The sequence below is a fragment of the Tursiops truncatus genome, chromosome 15, assembly GCF_011762595.2.
Source record: "Tursiops truncatus isolate mTurTru1 chromosome 15, mTurTru1.mat.Y, whole genome shotgun sequence".
NCBI classification, from domain to species: domain Eukaryota; kingdom Metazoa; phylum Chordata; class Mammalia; order Artiodactyla; family Delphinidae; genus Tursiops; species Tursiops truncatus.
In genome coordinates this window covers 40,551,251-40,572,836 of record NC_047048.1, presented here as the reverse complement: position 1 = coordinate 40,572,836, position 21,586 = coordinate 40,551,251, and the positions used below count along the sequence as shown (strand labels likewise).

Here is a 21,586-nt window from a genome sequence, read left to right as displayed (position 1 = left end):
ACGACTCTTGGGCTCAGCAAGACTATGAACTCTGGGCTGAGTGGAAGCCAGGATCTGCCCTGAAATTGGTCTCAGGACCTTCGGCTCCTTCCAAGGCAGGGACTGAGGCTCGCTCAGGTTATAACGAGAACCTGGTCTCCGTCATCTTATTGGACAGTTGACCAGCATCCAAACTCGCCTTCACACCTCAGCTTGCTCACCTGTGGCTCGGTGAAGCCTCCCCCTTGGGGGCGTAGGTCCATCTTCTGATGGCGGCTGGGAGCCTGTCAGGACATCAGGACTGTTTGCTCCCTTTCCCATTGAAAACTTGGCCCTCCAAGATTTCAGATTTCCAATGACCATGGTTCGGCAGAAAGAAACCGACACTCCTGACCACGATCCCTCCAAAACTTCAGCCGGTCCATTTTTTCCAAAGGGCTAGATTCTGCCTACGATCAGCTGCCTTTCATGGCACACTGAACAGCGATGGCCTAGAGGGAACATAGCCCCTCAAGGACTATTCACAGAGCTGTGCAGACACACTCTTTGGCGTGAGAGCCCATAAAAAGGCTCAGCGGTGCAGCCCACCCTGCAGCTCAGTCATCAGCAAACCTGGGGACCGCGCCCTGCATAACTGGGAAGAGGGCGAGGAAACCAGCCTCTGTTAGGCCCCTGCTGTATGCCAGGCAGCAGAATGCGAACCTTGCACACAGGTTGTTTAACTGAACTGTTAACACCGTACAGATGTCGCTATACAGATAAGAAAACCGAGGCTCCTAGGGCAGGTTACCTGCCCAGTCATCCTGGGACAAGCGATAGCGCTGGGACACAGACCCACGTCTGTTCGTCTCAAAGTGCAGGCTCTCTCCTATTCTACTGGCTCAAAGACCCCAGGCCCCCGTGTCACCGGGACCCAACCACCCGATGACCACTTACTGTATGTGCTTTCCTTGATGGCAAATTCCTTGAGTGGGGCTCCAAATTCACAGGGCAGGCGAAGGGAGAGGACTTTCTTCTGCATTTTGGTGGATTTACGAACCAGGAAGATCTAGGGGAGGGTAAAAAAAGTTCAAGCTTAGGAAACATCTCAAAGGCTGGGACCTGGGCATGTGATAACCTGCATACCCAGCACCCATGAGTGGAGCCCCTCTTGTAGCCGAGCTACACGGCTTAAGGCAGAACACTACTGCCATGGAAAGGGGTGATGAGCAGACAGGCCACAGGTGCCCTTCTTGGGTAACTGGCCTCAGGAGAATCCCACTTTCCCTTTGCCAGAACCTTCTCCGTGAGGCTAAGTCTGCAACAGCATTTTCAGCCTGGTGACTGCTTTACAGCTCACGGTACATATTCTCTAGCCCGTGTCTGATAAAGGCATCCTGGTTGACGAACCCTAAATTTCTAGACACAGGTAACACGGCTAAGCCATAGGTGGTGAATTAGAGGTTCTTTGGCTAATTTGGCTTATGGGTGTATTTAAGATAGAAATCTGAATTTGCTGCCAACAGTGAAAAAGCACAAGGTGTTTTGTTTTTCACATTAAAATCCGAATGTCTAGCTTCTCTTGGAGAATGGGATGATAAGGCAAGACCAGGCATGGCCACATCTGCTGGAGCTGAAAAGGGCAACTTCCCCCGGGAGACAGGTAGCTGGGCTCTGAGGTTCGCCACAGCCAACACTGAGGTGGCGGTCCTAACTTTACTCCTGACTCGCTTCACTTTGTGACAGCTCCCTCCAGTTCCAAATAATGTCTTTAGATGTATGTTTTTTTTTTGTTTTTTTTTGCGTTACACGGGCCTCTCACTGTTGTGGCCTCTCCCGTTGCGGAGCACAGGCTCCGGACGCGCAGGCTCAGCGGCCATGGCTCACGGGCCCAGCCGCTCCGCGGCATGTGGGATCTTCCCAGACCGGGGCACGAACCCGCGTCCCCTGCATCGGCAGGCGGACTCCCAACCACTGCGCCACCAGGGAAGCCCTAGATGTATGTTTAAACCCACCCAACCCCCGGTGCTGATCTCAGGAGACCATCCTAGCCTCTGTCACTGCAGAGGCGAGTATGCCGTGTACTGCTCTGTGCAGGCCATGCACTGCACAACTCCAGGGGGCGCCACCTATTTAGACAACAAATCAAATGGCACTCCTTGGAGCTTGCAGTGTGGTGATCCGCTGCGTCCTTGTTCCTTCCTGGGGTACATGAGCCTTCTCCAAGGATCCCATCCTGTCCTGTTTCTTTACCTACATCTCTTTCCTCTGCATTTGGATACCTACTCTCTCCTGCTTTTCTAAAGCCTTTTATTTTTTCCACCTAATCTTCATTTCTTTCTCGATGTCCAGTCAATAGCTCCTAAGATGATTTTTGGGGGTGGAGGGGTAATGGGAATTGGGTATCTGGTAAGGAGACAGGAAGATCTTAAGTTCCCTCTTTTTTCCCAGCACCCATAGGGAGGCAGCCAAAGAATTTGCCAGCTCTGGGAGTCAATGGCTCTGGGTCACCCTGAAGCTTAAGCAGGTGTTTCCTCAGTGCTATCGGGTTGAGTAAAAGCCCCAAAGTACTGGTGGGAGGTAGCTGCTGGTGGGTGGAAAGAAGTATCGCTCCCTTAGGGAGGTGGGATCTCCTTGAGCCTTGGGGTCAGGGAGGGCACAACCTCTAAGCTGTATCTCCTGAACGTCTGAAACCTTAGGTCAACAGTTGGTAAAGCTTGGCCTACAGACCAAATCCATCCTGCTGCTTGCTTTCACGAACACAGTGTTACTGACATACAGCCTTGCTTCTTGGTTTACGTACTGTCTATGGCTATGGCTGCCCTACGATGGCAGAGTTGAGTGGCTGTGACAGAGACTGTATGCGCTACAAAGCCCCAAATAGTGATACTCCGACTCTTTATAGAAACAGTTTGCCAGCCACTGTCTTAGGCTGTAGATGAGTCAGGGATGGTGGCAGCCCAAGGACCAGATGCCACCAGAGCTGCTCTTGCAAATCTCTCTCCTTCACACACCTGCCCTTCTTTCTCTTCAGCAGCCTCACTTCTCCTGGTGAACCGTGGCCTCTCGCGTCCTCACCCCACCCTCGGCCTGCCCCACCCCGTCAGGCAGGTCCTGCCCAGGGCTCAGGTAGGTGGAGAACCTTCTGCCTGACTCGTTCCCCATCAGGTCTCAGCAGGAATGGACGTGCCTGACTCCAGGAACTGGGACTGGCAGGGAGGGGAACTGTTGCCTAGCAACATGGCAACCTCCCTCTTTAGAATTTTTTGCAGAAATACAGGAGCAGACAACTCAGCCTGAAAAAAGTGGGGGCCTCACAGAAGGGGGTCCTGATCATATAGACCAAAACCAAGCGCAACAACCCGGCACGCTGGCCAAGGAATTCTCTGCAGAGATGATCCAATACTGCGCTTGTCACCCTGAGTGTGTCCCAACAGAGGACTTGGTCCTGTCTGCTTCTGTCAGATGAGAAACAAAGACTCACTTACAAGTCAAAAAGTGATCACTGACAAGCTCTGGCTGATAGGAAACTTAAAAGTTTATTTTTGTGCCCAACTGTTACAACATTCTTCAGCCAGCTACGGAAGGAATTTTCTCCTTGCCTCTCCATCTATTTCTTAGTTTCTATCTCTTGTTATGTGTTGTTTCCAGTATTATTTTATCTGTGATTTACTGTATTTATCCTTGTTTTGGAAGTAGACATTGTACACAAGCGCTGTCCAGTAGAACTTTCTATGATGGTGGAAATGTTCACTACTTTGAGCTATCCATCCGATATGGTAGCCACCAACCCCTGGGACTAGGGAGCCCTTAAAATGTGGCTAATGCCACAGAGGAACCGAATTTTTTATTCTATTTTATTAATGTAATTTAAATAGCTACATGAGGCAAGCGGCTACCATGACAGACAGCACAGGAAATACCTACCCATCACTGAATAACATTTTCTGAGAAACTTCTCTAGCGTCATGGAGTGGGCTTGAGTAAGATGAGACTGGTCTTGGGTAGGGGGGAGCTGAAAAAACCCAACTGGACTTTGATTTGTCCCTGAGACAATCCAAGGAAAGGAGGATCACATTGACAGCCAGAGCAGACAAGACTATGGACATGGAACTTTTGAAGACTGGGTCCCATGTTGGATGGTTGGGCCCTGGCAGGGTGCCCAGGCTCATGCTGAAAGGAAAACCACAGGGGCAACTGAGGACCCCACAACCAGACTCATCCCCAACGTCATATCTCCAGAAGGCAGGCCCAGGGCCTCCAGCCAACGGCCCGTCCTCAGGACCCCGGCGCCCGGTTACCCTGCAGACCTGGGTACACATGGTCACCGGGCAGAGGAAGGCAGAAAGGCAAATCACGAAGGGCTCTGTTCCTGGGAGCTGCCTCCAGAACTTCTCTGCAGTGTAACGAGGTACACACTGGGAACCGTGCTCCCTGCAGGCTGGGAAGAGCTCTCTGGAAGTCCACGTCTTTCTCTTTAAGGAAGCGGCAGCCCTGCCCACCTCCACCTGCTTTCCCGCTTCTGAGTCTTACCCCCGGAGGCTGTGCCCGTAGGACTCCTGCCGCCTCGTCTTCGCTCAGACCCAGCTGCAGCCATATGGGGTGGGTGTGCAGGAGCCGGTCCAAGATGCTGAGCCTGTTGGACAGGCTGTCGTAGCCAGAGTCCCGGGGACAGGTCTTCACATCCTTTTCCTCGGAGTAGCCATCGTCCTTGTGTCTCACCATGCTAGGAGAGAGAATTGGCAGGGGTCAAACGGCTGCGGCACAATCCCCCACACAAGGACAGCATCTCTCGGTCTCCTTGATGGGGCTGTCCTGTCATCACCATCTCCTTTGCCTTCCCCTCCAGACTGAAAGCTTTCCGGGGGCAGACACAAAGTTCTAGTTCACTCTTTATCTCTAACGTTACAGACAGTACTCAACAACACTCAACACACCCAACCTTCTACTTCTAACCCAGTTTTCACAAGGTTCTAAACATCCTAAATGCTGTTTACTCTATCTTCTGCCATAGAACATTTCTAACTTTGAGCCAAACACGCTCAATTCCGTATGGTAACCGTGAAATCAAGAGCATGACCAGGCAAGCGCTAAAAGCAAAGACAAACACTCACACTCACGCACACTCATTTTGAACCCAAAGAACTGCATTTCATTTCTTGCCAGGCACTTTCGTTTTCCTTTTACTATATTATTTCCAATAGAAAACCACAGGTGAATGGTGTGTTGTGCTATTCATAAAACCGTATGAACATTATTCATAATTGCCATACATACAGTGGAAACATCCCGAATCTCCATCAACTAGAGAATGGATAAATAAAACGTGGTCTATCCATACAATGGAATTTGATTCAGCCATTAGAGTCATTCATTCTTTTTATGAATGAGGCACTGGTCCATGCTACGAAATGAATAAACCTTGAAGACCCCACGCTCAGTGAAAGAAGCCCGACACAATAGTGTGCTGATTCTACTTAAATGAAATATCTGGATTAGGGAAAAACATAGGGACAGAAAGATTAGTGGCTGCTGGGGGATGGGGAGTGGCGTGGGGTATCTCATGACCGCTCATGGGAGTGGAGGTTCTTTCGAGGTAACGAAACTGCTCTGGAATGAAGTGAGCTCATGGCTGTGCAACTTCATGAAATACTGAAAACCACAGAACTGCATGGCATGTGATGAAATCTCAAAAAAAAAAAAAGAAAAAAATTGGACTTCCCTGGTGGTGCAGTGGTTAAGAATCCGCCTGCCAATGCAGGGGACACGGGTTCGAGCCCTGGTCCGGGAAGATCCCACATGCCACGGAGCAGCTTAAGCCCGTGCGCCACAACTACTGAGCCTGCGCTCTAGAGCCCGCGAGCCACAACTACTGAAGCCCGCGCGCCTAGAGCCCCTGCTCCGCAACAAGAGAAGCCACCGCAGTGAGAAGCCCGTGCACCGTGGCCAAGAGTAGCCCCCGCTCGCCACAACTAGAGAAAGGCCGCATGCAGCAACAAAGACCCAATGCAGCCAAAACTAAATAAATTTATAAAAAAAGATACCATATTGCTGTCCATCATTTCCCTTGGCACCCAACCCTACCCCTGCTATTGAGTATTTAATCCCCATTCTACAAATGAGGAAACTGAGCCCCAAGAAGCTCCCGAGCTGTCCAGAGTAATAAACAACCATGAAATGGCAGAGGTAGAAATTCCAGAGGTCTGGTGTTCCTCCAACTTTGCAAGTAACAGCTGAGATCATGCACACGGGAAGGCTTGTATCAAGTGGTGCCTACTGTTGGCCCAACCTTTATCAATATTTTCTCAACCCTTCCTCACGGTAGCCCTGAAAGGAGGGGCCAGGATCCCAGTTTTCTAAAAGAGGACCAGAGGAGGCTCTTTCCTTCCTTGAGGAGCCTGCCCAAGGGCAGGCCTCTGTCAAGAGAGGGTGGAGACCCCTGCCCAAGGCTGCTTAAGCTCTGGGGTGTCTTCCCCTCTACCACGCTCAGAGCTCTCCATGAGCTGGTCATCAACATGGCCCTGGAACAGCCAGTGGGACCACCAGGCCTGACCATCCATGTCTGCACAGCCGAGTTCAGGTGGGGTACACACCATCTTCAAATGTCTGCACCCAAAGAGACACAAATGTATGGCCTGGAGGAAGGCTTTACCAGTGAGGAAGACAGGTGGTGGGTCTGAATGAAGGGGAGGGAGGGAAAGGAAGTGTGTCACCCCCACGTGGACCACTCCACCCCTAAGAGGAAGCCCACCTAAGTGAACATTTTGGGGCATGCAGGCTCAGAAACAGCCCCCCACGATGACAGCACGAGGGCCGCCAGAGACCCCCCCTCCCCACACCCTCTCCATCACCTCTTGACTCGCTCCAGATCTAAAGAATCTCGTGTTCCCATTCAAGATTTACATTTCCTCTGCTCTCAGATATGTGAGTGTTTTTCTTTACCGCTGCTGCAGTTTTCCAGATGGGACCATCTGTGCCCAGAGAGGGCAGTTCCTCATTCTGGAAATGCCATTCCAGGGCCTCCAGGTATTTTGAAGTGAATCTTTGCAGCTCTAGGAACAAACTCTTCAAAATGAAGCTGGTGTTAAAATTCCTTTCCCATGAGGTAAGGCAGGCAACTTTATGGCAGTGATTTTCACCCCTGGCTGCCCATGAAAATCGCCTGGGGAGTTTAAAGTTTTGTGATGGCTAGACTGCACCCCCAGATCCAATAAATCAGACACTTTGGGGCAGAACGCAGACATCAGAATGGTTTAGGTTCCCCAGGGTACAGCCAAGTTTACAACCATTGCTTTGCATCAGCACTTGAGCCTGGGTGAGAAATCTCCTGGGGAGTGTGAAGCCACACTTCCTGGTTTCAGCCCCAGATATTCTGATTGTGCAGGTCCGGAGTAGGCTTAGGATTCTGCATTTGTAGCAGGTTCTGGGGTAACGCTGATGCTGCCAGTCCCAGAACCTGAGGAGCACGTGCTTGAGACCTAAGAGCAAAATATGCACTTGAACTCAGACCCAATTAGGTTTTTTTTTTTTGGAGGGGAGGGGAGACAGGTAACAAGCCATTGAAAGAGTTCTGGGAACTCTAATAAAGCTATATTTCAGGCCTGTCATCTCAAGTTGGCGATATTTTACCAAGACCAAATTCTACCACCTGTAACACAGCAATCCTGACACTCACGTGCTGAGAGTTGACACTTCTTCCTTCCTTAGAAGGGCCCATCCTGCTCATCCAGTTGTTAAGAAGCTACACAGCAGAAACTAACACAACACTGTAAAGCAATTACACTCCAATAAAGATGGTAAAAAAAAAAAAAAGAAAAGAAATATAAGAGTGAGAGAGATCCACACCCCCCCCCCAAAAAAAGAAGCTATAAAGACTTCGTTCTGACAACAGACCTCACCTTTAAAAACCACGGCCCAGGGCTTCCCTGGTGGCGCAGTGGTTGGGAATCCGCCTGCCGATGCGGGACACGGGTTCGTGCCCCGGTCTGGGAAGATCCCACATGCCGCAGAGCGGCTGGGCCCGTGAGCCATGGCCGCTGAGCCTACGCGTCCGGAGCCTGTACTCCGCAACGGGAGAGGCCACGACAGTGAGAGGTCCGCGTACCGCAAAAGAAAAAAATATAAAAACCACGGCCCAGACAGGAAGGCGGTGAATAAGATTCATGGGGTCTCATAAAGGAGCAACCATAAATTAGACCTTGTCTTTGCAAATGACTAAGCTCACGCTTGTCCTGCTTATGGGGACAAGGCTTGGGAAAGAACTAATGAGGGAGATACTAAAACTGTAGTGGATGCTGTTGGCGCCCTGCCCGCCTAGACCGCCTTTACCAACCAGGCATCCATGCCCCTGCTGCTATGAGTGGGACGCGTCTGGGGTGCTAGTCCCACTTCAGAGCTCCCTGCGGGGTCAGGCAGAGGCGACACCCCTGCTGACCCCACATCTTTGCCTGGCTTCCTCCCCATCCCATCCTATAAGCCCTGTCTCTGGCTCTGTTTCTAGAGACTCCAACCCAAGAAAGAACCTGATGAGATGAATAGAACCATGATTTCTAAGACAGATGTCTGCATGCAGATGTGAGGGTGGGCAAAGGATGAGTGGCTTATAAAAGAAAAACCACCGAGTAGGAGACTCAGGAGATGGTCACAGTGGGAAGACTGGCGCCTGAGACCTGGCCAGCTCCCTTTTTAAGCTTTGTCTGAAAGTGGCAAATAACATCTCATGAATGGATGCTAATGAAAGACTTAGGAAACAGAACGTTCAGAGCCTTAAAATATTATCCCATGGATTCCTTATCCTGAAGAGGAGAAGATGCCCTGACAGTGGAGGAACCTAGGAGACATCTCCCTGACCAAGCACTCAGGGTCAACATCTCCAGCACCTGACATGGTACCTCTGACCTCTGATGCTCTGAGAAGGTTATAACACCTCCAAGTCCTCCTGCCCCCAAATGTATTTAACCTGAATCCACATGGGAGGAAACAGACAAATCCAAATTCAGGGACTTCTGCAAAACCACTGGCCTGAACTCTTCAAAATGTCAGTGTGGTGAAAGATTATTTAAAGAAAAGAAACTGTGGGTTATTGTAGATAAAAGGAGACTAAACAGATGTGATAACCATGTTGAGTGCACAGAATTGATCACATACGGCCTCAGAATAAAAAGCAGCTATAGGGTTTCCCTGGTGGCGCAGTGGTTAAGAGTCTGCCTGCCGATGCAGGGGACGCGGGTTCGTGCCCCGGTCCGGGAGGATCCCACGTGCCGCAGAGCGGCTGGGCCCGTGAGCCATGGCTGCTGAGCCTGCGCGTCTGGAGTCTGTGCTCCGCAACGGGAGAGGCCACAGCAGTGAGAGGCCTGCGTACCGCAAAAAAAAAAAAAAAAAAAAAAAGCAGCTATAAAGAACAACTGGGAATAACTGAAAAGGGTAGATATTAGATAACATTTTATTGATATTTAATCTCCTGACTGTGCTAGCTTTATTATGGTTATGTAGGAAAATGTTCTTGTTCTTAAAAGATGCATGAGAGAGGCAAAGTGTGAAAATGTTAGAAATTAAGTACCAAATGATCAGCCCTTCATGCCCTTCCACCCCCTCAAAAAAAGGCAAAAATACAGAGGTAAGGAAAATGTGGTAACATTTCAACAACTGGTGAGTATGGGTGAATAGTACTCTTCTTGCTACTTTTCTGCAATTTGAAATTTCTTAAAATAATAGGTTGGGGGAAACGGGATGGGAAAATATATAGCATCTCACTGGGCTTTTATGAGCATAGGATTCATTTATTTATTCAACTATTACTACTATTTCCAAGTGTCTAGGCCCACTTTCATGGGGAGATGAAGTTCAATTATGGATTCAGTGAGACCCGCACCTACATGTGAAAATACTGGGCAAAGCACAGAATGCCCCCCACACCTAAGGTGCCTCCAGGGGCAGAGAAAAAAGCACTGGAAAACTCAGACAGTATGTGCTCCCATTCCAACCAACCCGGGCCTCAGGGCTCTACGGCAGATGGGTGGCAACTACACCGGCTCTGGCGGGAACCGCGCTCTCTAACATTCTGGTCACACTCAATTTAAGACTCTTCAGAGTGTGGGATGTGAGTGGCCTTTCCACTTGGCTGTATTCCCGTCATTCCCGGCACCAGGCGTTGGTAGCCTAGGCAGGTGCAAGAAAAAGTGATGGCAGCCCGCACATCTTAATGCAGGACGGGCGGAAAGACCTGATCACAGAATCAGATTCAGCTCAGAGAAACCACAAACTTGCAGCAGTGTTCCCAAGGGATGCTTTCTTGTCCTCCTAATCCAGAACCCCAGAGGATGGCACAGTTCACTGAGGCAGCTTCTAAGGTCCAGGGTCTAAACCAAAGTATATTCAGAAAGGCTCCCTTGTCCCTCCCAACACACCACTCCCTCTCCCCGGCTCCAGCCCGAACAACACATTACTTAACAGCTAAGTCTTTTTTTTTCAAATAAAGACAGGCAATTAAGAAAGCAATACATAAAATACGGGAAACTTTGACGTGAAGTTGTTTCAGTGCAGTCGACAACCTTCTGTATACAAGAATCCTAGCTCAGCTGTCGAATAGCATAAATGAACTTTAAGGGAACTAGATACAAGGCAAAATGCCCAATTGTGACTCTCAGCAAGGGTGGCACACGTCCATCTGGCGAATGGGTCTCAGCACGAGTGCAGTGCTCTGGAGGGCTCTGTCCTCAGTCAGGACACGGGGACAAAACAAGTATACAGAAAAAAACAGAAAGCCCTCCAAACCTTTCCTATGTGCATTAGAAACACATCATGAAGCTGAACAATTACATTTTTTAAATGGATAATTTATATCAACACCTATGATAAGACGTACTTGATTATTTTTTAAGGACAAAACCTATTTCAATTAAATATTTTAAATGTGCTAAGACTTTTCCTATCTAGAGCAGAGTGTTATATCCCAGTTCAATAAAAAAGAGACAGGTTTAGTCAATCAACAACTTGAGGAAACCTCTCGTAGAATGAATGGCAAGTACTCTGAGGAATTATATCTATGTAATTATATGATAGATATATAAGGTGGGCTCCCAAACCAGATTCCATGGCTCCCTGGCTCGCTCTGTGTGTTTGCAAGGAGGAGAGCAATGCACCTTTGCACAAACCCTATCCCATCTACCTTGGAATTCGCTACCTTTGCAATCTCCTTCATGGAAAAGCCGTCCTTATATTTTAACTAGGTTTTCTGCTTTGCCTCTACTAACAGAACTAGTGGGCCCTGTAAGTTGAGTCATGTGGAGACATGTGGATGACTAAGTCTGCAGGATTATTTGGAGGAAGGATTATCAAAACCCCCTAAAGTACACCTTGGCTTTCGGCCTTTGTCTCCTTCTTCCCTACTCCTCGATTCCTTGCCCCACGCACCACCCTTGATCTCCTCTATCAGGCTTTACAAAAGGCAGTTCTCTTCGTGGAAGCAGTACCCTGCCCGCCGTGCCTGCTCTTTTCAGGCCAATCCCGGCGTTGGATGTGGGACTGAGTAATTTACAAGGGCCGCCTCGTGGGATCTGAAGGGGTGAGAGACAGGCTCTACCTGGGTCTTACCTCCCAGGCCCTACCTGGATTTCCAGCAAAGATAACTCTCAGGGAAGACAGAGCTCTTCCTGCAGCCCAAGGGCTGGTTCCCTGAAGGTCACCAGTGGACCTTCCAGACCTTTAAGAAAACTAATCGTTTTTCCTTACTTACACTGTAAAGGCCTAATAAACAGTCAGAGGATGAATCAAGAGAAACAGATGGGGCTGACTATTATCAATAAGATGCTAACGTCGTCATTAAAACAAAACAAAAACAAACAAGAGAAGAGCCCAAGGTTCCAAGTTGCTTTTCCTAGGACTTAATTATGGCTTAAGATTCATCTCATTGCCTATTTGCCTGACATAGAGAGCTGCAGTCCTGCTACAAAGCGAAGAACTCAAAAACAAAACAAAATCCTACCTGGTAGGATAGAATAGATTAATTTTGATATTTTATAACTTTTCAGTGGTTTATTAAAAGTTGACAGTAATTCCCAAAGAGTGCTGGATACACTAAGGTAGTTCATGGAAGCACAATTTTTATTTTAATGTCCAGTATTTAATATAATAGTTACATGTATTTAGTGTAATTCCCAATTATGGTGGGGATATTTACTTTTTTCCCCATTTTTTATTGTGGAAAAAGACACATGACATAAAACTTACTATCCTAACCATTTTTAAGTGGTATTAAATACATTCGTATTGTTGTACAACCATCAGTACTGTTCAAAAAGAAACAACAGGTCCCAAATGGAGTCACTTGTGCTGAGCTCATCAAAACTTACTACCTAACCTAAGTATGGTTTCAACCTTCCCCAGGAATGTGACCTTTGACCAGCCAGCTTGAAATTTCCTTGCAAGCACTAATAAGATATTCAGCCTGAGAGACCCCTTCCTTTCCCTTAGGAGGGTGACCTTGCCAAAAACAACGAATTCCTTGCTAATAATTTCATGTTTCCATTTCCTCTCTACCTTAAAAAACCTTTCCTTTTCTGCAGCTCTAGGGAGTTCCTTTCTCTTGGCTAGATGGGATGCTTCCTGATTTGAGAATCGTCCAATAAAGCCATTCATGTTCAGAACTGTTTTCCTCTTGCAAATCTGAAGCTCTATACCTGTTAAACAGTAACTCACATTCCTCCCTTCCCCCTAGTCCCTGGAAACCACCCTCTACTTTCTGTCCCTATGAATTTCACAACTCTAAATACCTCATATAGGGACCTCCCTGGTGGCGCAGTGGTTAAGAATCCGCCTGCCAATGCAGGGGACATGGGTTCAAGCCCTGGTCCGGGAGGATCCCGCGTGCCACGGAGCAGCTGAGCTCGTGCGCCACAACTACTGAGCCTGAGCTCTAAGTAGAATCATGTGGCACTTGTCTTTTCATGACTGACTTATTAAATTTATTTTAAAATAAATGTAACAAGTGAGTCAATTTAAAGAAAAACATGAGGTAAATGAAGAGTAAAGATGGTACATGAATAAGTGAAAAATCATGGCACAATCAATGAAGCTTGGGCCGAGACAGTTCAAATGAGAAGAGAATATTTTTCCCGTATTCATCTTCACAAACCCTTCTCTTAGTTTCAAGGGGGAAGGTCATCCTGAGACAAGCATCTATTTGCCCCTGCTCAGCCCCCTCCTTGCTCACGTTCAAGCTGTTCTTGAGTGTCCATAACTGACTCCGACCCGCCTGTCAAAACCAGTCTCAAATCCTGTCCCCAGCGCCCCCCACCCCGCCCCGGGCCCCTGCAGCTGCGCTGAATTCCTTCACCCACTGTTTATATGCCTCCGGGGCGCTCACCCCATTTTACTCTGTATCACACGTATCTCTTTCTAGCCTTACTTCATCCCTTGGCCATACTCAGGCCCAATCCTGGGGAGGCGTGGAATAAATGCCTGCTCTGGGCATGACAGGGATGGGGTAGGAGGTTGATTCCTTGTGACGGAGAAAGGGGAGAAGCTCAGTGGGCAAAGAGAAGTGGGGGACCCTGGGTCTCCATAGCTTCTGCCTGGGTCCCCACTGCACATCCTCTGACTCAGGCCTGTCCCTAGCCAGGCCCCGACAATAGAATCTGGCCACTGGTTCCTGTCTCAGGAGACAAAGGGTTCTTGTCTCTGTGTTTACCAGGAAATGGGTGGGGAGGGGAAGCAGATACGCCACCCCAAAATACGCCACTTTGGCAAGTGGATTGTTTCAAGTTGAAGACTCGGCCCAGCTGACTCAGAGAGAGCCACCTTCCCCTTAACTGCTTGAAAGAACTCGGATAGAGGCCTGGCCAGGAAGAGAGCTACTGGCAAAGGTGACCTTCCATAACAGAAAGACTTCTCTGCATCGCAGACACCTGTTTACCAACACCTGCTCCTCTCACCTTCCTGTGAACTGTCTTCTCCTCTTTGAAGGAGATCCTGAGCCCTGTCTTAGCTCAGGATGGCACAGAAGCCTTGTCTGCTGACCGTCTTTGGGCTTCACGCCTTGAGGGCCCTGTTACGTACAAAATTTGTTTTTCTCCTGTTAAGGTCTTATGTCAATTTAATTACTAGATCAATATAGAAGCTAGAGGGTAGGAAGGAAAGTTTTCCTCCCCTACAGTGGCAAAAATCACCAGAGCCAGCAAGAGCCCCCTGGCCTCTGGCCATCTCAGGGTCTGGGGCGAGAAAAGAAGCAGCCCAAATCCTTCCAGGGCAACAAATCCAAACTTTTAGCAGCTCTGTCCTCACTGCTCATGTGTTCCCCTCATGGACACCCCCTCCAGCCTTCCATTGAGCAACAAGGGGTAGACTTTGAGTGTAAAAGTCATTGCTGAGTTTTGGTCTAGAATTGCACTTCCACGCCTGCCAGACAAAGGGCATTGGTGCTAAGCTCTCCAATCAAGGCCCCCCGATACAGAATGCCTTCCCCACCGCTGGGGATGAGACTTAGAATTCCAACCAAAGTGGCCAGATGTGCCCCAGCTGGTTGAGCACAGGAGGCATCGGGAGATCCTCCTGGCAGGAAAGCTACCTTTGGTGAAGGAAAGGAAAAACCCAAAGTGGGAACCTCACGCACACACCTCCTGGGGATGTACCATTCATTTATCAGTGGATTCTCATTTACTCAGAATCAAACCCCCCCACTTCCCACACACGTGAACGAGGCAATATCAAGATGCAATGTTTTGGAAGGCACGTGGACCCCGATCCTAGGGTCCGCTAAGCCTCATGATCCTCAGTGGTTTTGGGGGAAGAGCATTTGTAGTCAGACCTGGATCAAAGCCTCAGTTGACTCTTTCTAACTGTGAGGCTTGGGCCCATTACTGCCTGTCCTCCAGTCTCAGTTGCCCCGTCTCTAGAGACGGATTCTTGTTGAAAAAAGGAATCTGTTACTAAAACAAACAAAATCCGAAAAGAGCTGAGTAGAAGAGCCTGGAGCATCTTGAGAACTACGAGTAGATTCTGTTCAGTAGTTTCCAGGATGTCTCTTATTCTCTCCTAATTTTTAGAAATTCAGAAAAAGAAACAAGGCAATGTCTTTTCACTCTAGACTATTCAAATACTATTCTACAGGGAATTCTGTGGCGGCCCAGTGGTTAGGACTCTGCGCTGCTACAGCAGGGGGCCCGGGTTCCGTCCCTGGTCGGGGAACTAAGATCCCGCAAGCCACGTTGTGTGGCCAAAAAAAAAAAAAAAGTGAGCCTTCCTGAGGATGGCTCCCAGCAGGTGCCTCTAGCTGGGGTGCCCTCCGTCCATCATCAGGGTCGAGTCCCAACCTGGACTCTGGTGCTCGCCATCCTCAACCTCCAGATGGAAAACAGTAAGGATGGAAAGCTACTTCTCCTGATGTTTCTGTGTCGAAATTTCCAGGCATATCCTCCCTCTCGGGGAGACTCCTTTCCTCGTTCTGCCCGTGTTGAGCCTTCAGTGGCCCCCCAGCCTAACAGAACCTCTTCACATGATGAACCAGCTGCAATGGCAAGGAAGATGCACTTGGACACGGCCCTCCAGAGGGCTCAGCCTTCCAGCTACAAGAGGCCAGTGCAGAGTTGTCTTCAGAATTAAGGACCAGACAGAAGTCGGAGCCCTGAGTCCACCCTGGCCTTGCTCTTGGAGCAGTAGATCCTTGCCGATGTATCAGAAGGAATCCAAACACACCCCAAATACCAAGAAGTGGCTAAGATGCCAGGCTTGGTGGGAGATGAATCAGGACATCAATAGGTTCTAGAAAAATGTTAGCAGAAAAAGACTCCTCTGTAGAGACAGAGAAAACAACAGCTCATCCCAAACAGATCCATCTAATAAAAATTTCTGGCAAAAGGACCAGTTCCAAATTTTTTTTTTTTTTTTTTTTTTTGCGGTACGCGGGCCTCTCACTGTTGTGACCTCTCCCGTTGCAGAGCACAGGCTTTATTTATTTAGTTTATTGCCTTCTTTGAGGTCAAAACGCTAGAAATTGATAGAACTGGGCCCAGTCCTGACCTGTGCAGTTTCCCTATACCATGAAAATGGATATTTTCATTCCTCAAGGCCTTTTTGTACCCTTAAACTCTGCAAGGAAAAAGATGAACAGATTTTGGGTCACGGGCTTTATTCCTCAAGGGCTGCTGCTTTCTGGGGGAGGAGGCCTCAACTTCCTCAAAGAGATTTCTAAAAGCACGTGGTAGGAGGATTTTTGTGAAAAGGCTTCATCTACTGAGGACCAGTTGGAGAGAACAGCACAGAAAAGGGAACATTTCCCCTTCGGGGAGGAGGCCCTGCCATTTTCACGAGAGGAGAAGGATTTGGTGACTTTTTTTGCTTATGAACTTCCTGCCGTCATCTCTCCAGTGAGAGATGAAAAGGGCAGATATGGGCCAGAGCTGGCAGGGGCCTTCACTCGTTCCTGTAAAACTAAGAAAGGAACAAAGAACCTGTTGTCCTGGGAACGCTTGGAGCTGAAAGCAGGAGCAGGGGCCAGGCCGGCTGGGTCTCGCCCGCTGACCCTGGAGCCCGGGCTGCGGCCAGTGCGGGGTTTCACGGAAAGGCAGCTCTCCTTTGGGTCACACCGCTGTTGTCTCCGAGCTGAACTAAATCACCACTGCATCTAACCGAGCAGATGTTTTGCGGCAGAGTCAACTACCAATGTAGCAGCCAGCCAGGGTCTGTAAAGGCCGAGATGGATCCAACTCCAAAGGATGCCACTGTCAAAATTGTGTGCCCAAGTGCAGTGTGGGCAGGGACGCCAGCCCCCCGACAAAGATGGAATCAACTTCTAGGACACACTGTGCATTTCCAGGATGATCCAAAACGCCCTCGTAAGTCAGCGAAAATCATGCACGATCTACCACTTGGACGCACAGAAAACACTGGCAGGATATGCACCCAGGCGAAGAAATAAAAGAGCCAACAAGCAATCAGAAGTGGCTCTGTCTCAGGCGGTGGTTCATGGTAATACTTATTTTTATTTTTTGCACTATGCTTTCTCCACAATGTACATGTTCTACTTTGCTAATCAAAAAAGAAATCGTTATACACACTACTATATGTAAAATAGATAACTAATAAGGACCTACTGTATAGCACAGGGAACTCTTCTCAACACTATGTAATGACCTATATGGGAAAAGAATTTTAAAAAGAGTGGATATATGTATAATTGATTCACTTTGCTGTACAGCAGAAACTAACATAACATTTAAAATCAACTATACTCCAATAAAAATTTTTTTAAAAAAAGGAATCTTACATGTTCTTTTTAAAAACCTTCCCCAATATCTCCAATCAAGATGGGCAAAACAGCTGTTTGGGGAACTTGTACTTACACTTGCTCACCTCATTCTTTAAGGCTGAGTCTCATCTTTCCTAAAACCACCTCCTACCTGGAATTACCTGCATTGTCTCCGAGGTCCCCGGGACATCTGGCATAGTCCCCTATTATGTCCTCATTCCATTTTTCAATACTTGTTTACAATTTTTTCTCCCTTAGGTTGGGTAACTCTTCAGGCTCCCCTGAAGAGTTATAGGTATTTTAGCAAATAGCACCCACTCAAGAAATAGTTTCTGTAAATTGAACTTAATTGTTGCTACATTGGTAACAGTGTGAGCAAGGAGTTGGTCAATCCTCATAGAATTCCTTGACACACTGTTCCAGACACTCGTGGCGCCTTGAAATCAGGAAACACCTTAAGGAACTGGGGGCAAATTGATCAAGCTAGTCATAGCAGAATATCCTCGGGACTTCCCTGGTGGCCCAGTGGTAAAGAATCCTCCTTCCAACGCAGGGTATGCAGGTTCGATCCGTGGTCAGGGAACTAAGATCCCACATGCCACAGGGCAATTAAGCCCGCGCACCACAACTACTGAGCTCACCGCCTCAACTACAGAGCCCACGCGCCACAACTAGAGAGAAGCCCACGCACCGCAACAAAAGATCCCACATGCGTCATCGAAAAATCTGCGTGCCACAACTAACACCCGACACAGCCAAAAAAAAAAAAAAGAACATCCTCGATGAGCGTGATAGGTAAATGTCTTACTGCAAAACCGTTACTGCTAATTATGAACAGAGCTATGTCCCTCCAAAGCACCCCACCTGTCCTGCTTCCATTGAGGGCAAGAGGGGCTGTGTCTATGGTGTCCCTTGGGGTGTTTCAGACAAATGGAGTTTCAACTGTTTTCAACCCAAGCAAAGAGCTTCTCTATCCTGTTTGCCATCAGATATTCTTTGAGAGAGAATGTGAACAGGCAAGCACTGACAAATTAGAATTAGTGGAAATGTGCATTAACAATTCTTAGCAATAGATCATGTGTAAGACAAAGCCATAAACTTTGATAACAGCAAACATTTTTTAGAAGGGACCTAAGATACTGAAAGATACACCTAATATTCTGTAGCAAATGATTATTCTGAGCTTCCTGTGTCTGCTGCAGAAGGCAAACCAACCTTTTTGACAGGTGTGGCTGGTTCTAGGCGTGGCCTGCCCTCAGATGCCACAGCATCTGAACGAATGGCCTGAGGTACAGGCAGGTTTCCAGATATGGCAAAAGAGGAAAATGTTTGTTCTTCTGGCTAACACTGCACACAACACAGACACTATGCAAGGAGACAAAATGCAAAGCGAGTTTTGCCTCCAATGACTTGAACTTGCTTCCAAATGACCTCATGAATACATTCTCCAAGATCTTCAGAAGAGCAGAAGTAGCCATAAATCAGAGAAGAATAGTCACTCTGTATGCGACGTTCCAAGAGAAAAAAAATGGAAAGGAATAATATGAAGTCACATTAAATTCTGCGTTTGAAGTTACCGACGTTGAGGACATGTATTTATTAAATATGGGAAACTGTACTGGAGGCAGATGTATTCTGAGTTTAAAAGAAGAATTTAAACACCCATAGTAGCTGTATCAGATTTGGGCACATTCAGTTCTTAGTTATGATGCAGCCAATGGCCTTGGTCAAATCAATTCACGCGATGCTAAATATTTCTGCATATAAGTACTGAGCAAAGTAAAGGAGAAGAAGCTAAGAGGTGGAGAGAATTTTGTTGGCAGTTCTTTTCTGCTGCAGGTTTATGATCTAAGATTCACAAGCAGAAATAGAAATAATAAAAGGTACATATTTTTTCTCATTATTTCTGGATTATTGTCTCTTTTCATCCCCTCCCCCAAATAATCCTTTCCATAACTTCACAGGTTTCATAAATATCACCCAATGAATAGGCTGTCAGCTCAGAACTCCCCAGGACTTTAGCCTTGAATCTAGACATATGAAAATGGTAAAAGGGTGCTCTGTTAAAACTGGAGAGTCAGGGCTTCCCTGGTGGTGCAGTGGTTAAGAATCCACCTGCCAGTGCAGGGGACACGGGTTCGAGCCCTGGTCCGGGAAGATCCCACATGCCGCGGAGCAACTAAGCCCGTGCGCCACAACTACTGAGCCCATGTGTCATAACTACTGAGCCCGCATGCCTAGAGCCCGTGCTCCTCAACAACAGAGGCCAACTCAATAAGAAGCCCACGCACCACAACAAAGAGTAGTCCCTGCTAGCCGCAACTAGAGAAAGCCCGCGCACAGCAACGAAGACCCAACGCAGCCAGAAATAAAATAAAAAACAAAACAGAAAAACTGGAAAGTCCCTAATTCCTGACTCCCAGAGCACTGAGATAAGCACTGAGTCACAACATACAGGTAATCACACCTGCGTTCATCCGTCATGGTTTCAGAAGCTCTACACCCACACATCCATCCAAATGGCTAGATTGAAAAAGTAGCCGACAGCAAGTATAGATGAGAACAGAGCATTCAGAACTCCCACACACTGTTGGTGGAAGTGCAAATTGACAAAATGACTTTGGAAAACTCCTGGGCACCGTTTACTAATGTGGAATATATAAGCATCCTACAACTAAACAATTCACTCCCATACCCCTAATTGAAGCATGTCACATGTGTTCCCCAAAAGACACGCACAAGAAATTTCACTGCAGCATTACTCAAAATGGTCCCACGCTGGAAACAATGCAAATACCCATCAACAGTAGAACAGATACACAACTTGTGTTGTAGTCACAGAACGGAATACGTGCTGTATGATTCCAGTCACATAAAGTTCAAAAAGAGGCAAAACTAATCGATGGCAATAGAAGATGGTTACCTTGCCGTGCAGTGTTCGGAAGGGAGCCCCTGGGGGGCACTGAGAATGTTCTGTGTCTTGATCTAGGTGCTGTGCCGTGTTTACTTTGTGACAACTCATCAAACTGCGAACTGATGTGTGTGCTTTTTCTTCATCTTGTTTTACTCTGGTAGGACTTTCTGAAATGCAGCACTAAATGCGAGAGGGTTTCATTCAGAAGCCACAGGGCAGCTAACAGGTCCTGGTTGTGCCTCTTCCCCAGACTGTAAGCCACCACTCTCCTCTTCCAATCTCGTGTTCCAACCTCTAGCCAAGTGAAGAAGTGAAGGGCTGTACCAGGGGCGGGCAGTCTGAGTGTCTTGTGGTTTTGCTATCAATGCTGTTGCACAGCTGCTAAGAAGCTTGCAACTTCCCCAGGGACACAGACCCTTCCAGAAGTGGCCAGTGGTGGGGAACGCCTGCTACCCCGTGGCATTGGGCAGGGCTGGCCAAGGGAGTTTTGAATTCTGTGTGTCTGAACTGGGGGGTGGAGTGATGGGGGTGGAGTTTCAGGAGCCTGGGCACCCCCAGCCATCCACTTGGGCTGGAGTGTCCCAGTGAGGCGACAGCAGGAATGAGGGGGGTAAAGGAGGATAAGACGGTACAGAGGGGCAGTGACAGCCATCATGACCTGGTCCAGCCGGGATCCCCAGGGGGCCTGCACACCCAGCCGGAGACTCTTTTAGTGAAGTCGTTTTGCTGGATCCCTCTTTCTACCTGAGGACAAAGGGGTCTTTGGAGATGGGCCTCAGTCCAGAGGTGATGAGTCCAGGTGGGGATGCGGGGGGAGCACTGATGACGTGCCTGCCCAGAGACACCCTTCCCCCAACTGCAAAGGGATTGGGAAATCGCGGGGGAAGGAGGGGAAAGTAAAAAGCCTTTATTTTCCCAGACTCTAGTCTTTGGGGGAAAGGGGTGGGGAGAAAGAGGGAACAAGCTGCAGCATTTGGAGAGAGCATTGACAAGAAACCCGTCAGCCTCCTCCGGGCTTCCCAGCTTCTCTTCAGTAAACCACCAGCAGAGGGCCTGGGGCGGAGCTAATCAGCTGCTCCTTTATTGGTAAACATTACAACAGCCTGTAACTCAGAACTGATGGAGGAAGCATGGCTGGAACATAGCGGGAAGGGGTTCTGGGCCCTCCCTCCGCTTTGCTAGGGAGGAAGCTTAAGGCCTATCACACATCTTCAACTTTTTTTTTTTTTTTGCGGTACGCGGGCCTCTCACTGTAGTGGCCTCTCCCGTTGTGGAGCACAGGCTCCGGACGCGCAGGCTCAGCGGCCATGGCTCACGGACCCAGCCGCTCTGCGGCATGTGGGATCTTCCCAGACCGGGGCACGAACCCGCGTCCCCTGCATCGGCAGGCGGACTCTCAACCAGTGCGCCACCAGGGAAGCCCCTTTTTATTTTTTACGCACTAGCTGGGATCCCCTAATGGCTTTACGAGC

The 21,586-nt window shown here is 48.4% G+C and overlaps 1 protein-coding gene across 4 annotated transcripts in view; it reads right to left on the bottom strand.

Moving 5' to 3' along the window:
• The window catches only part of RIN2 (Ras and Rab interactor 2), a 97,803-nt gene that overhangs the window by 36,453 nt on the left and 39,764 nt on the right, over positions 1-21,586 (bottom strand). For all 4 annotated transcript variants that reach the window (XM_033840342.2, XM_033840345.2, XM_073792618.1 and 1 more), the window contains 2 exons: positions 4,492-4,684; positions 916-1,027 (listed from right to left, as the gene is read on the bottom strand). In XM_033840342.2, the coding sequence (XP_033696233.1) occupies positions 916-1,027; positions 4,492-4,684 (305 nt within the window). The remainder of the gene's footprint in view (positions 1-915; positions 1,028-4,491; positions 4,685-21,586) is intronic.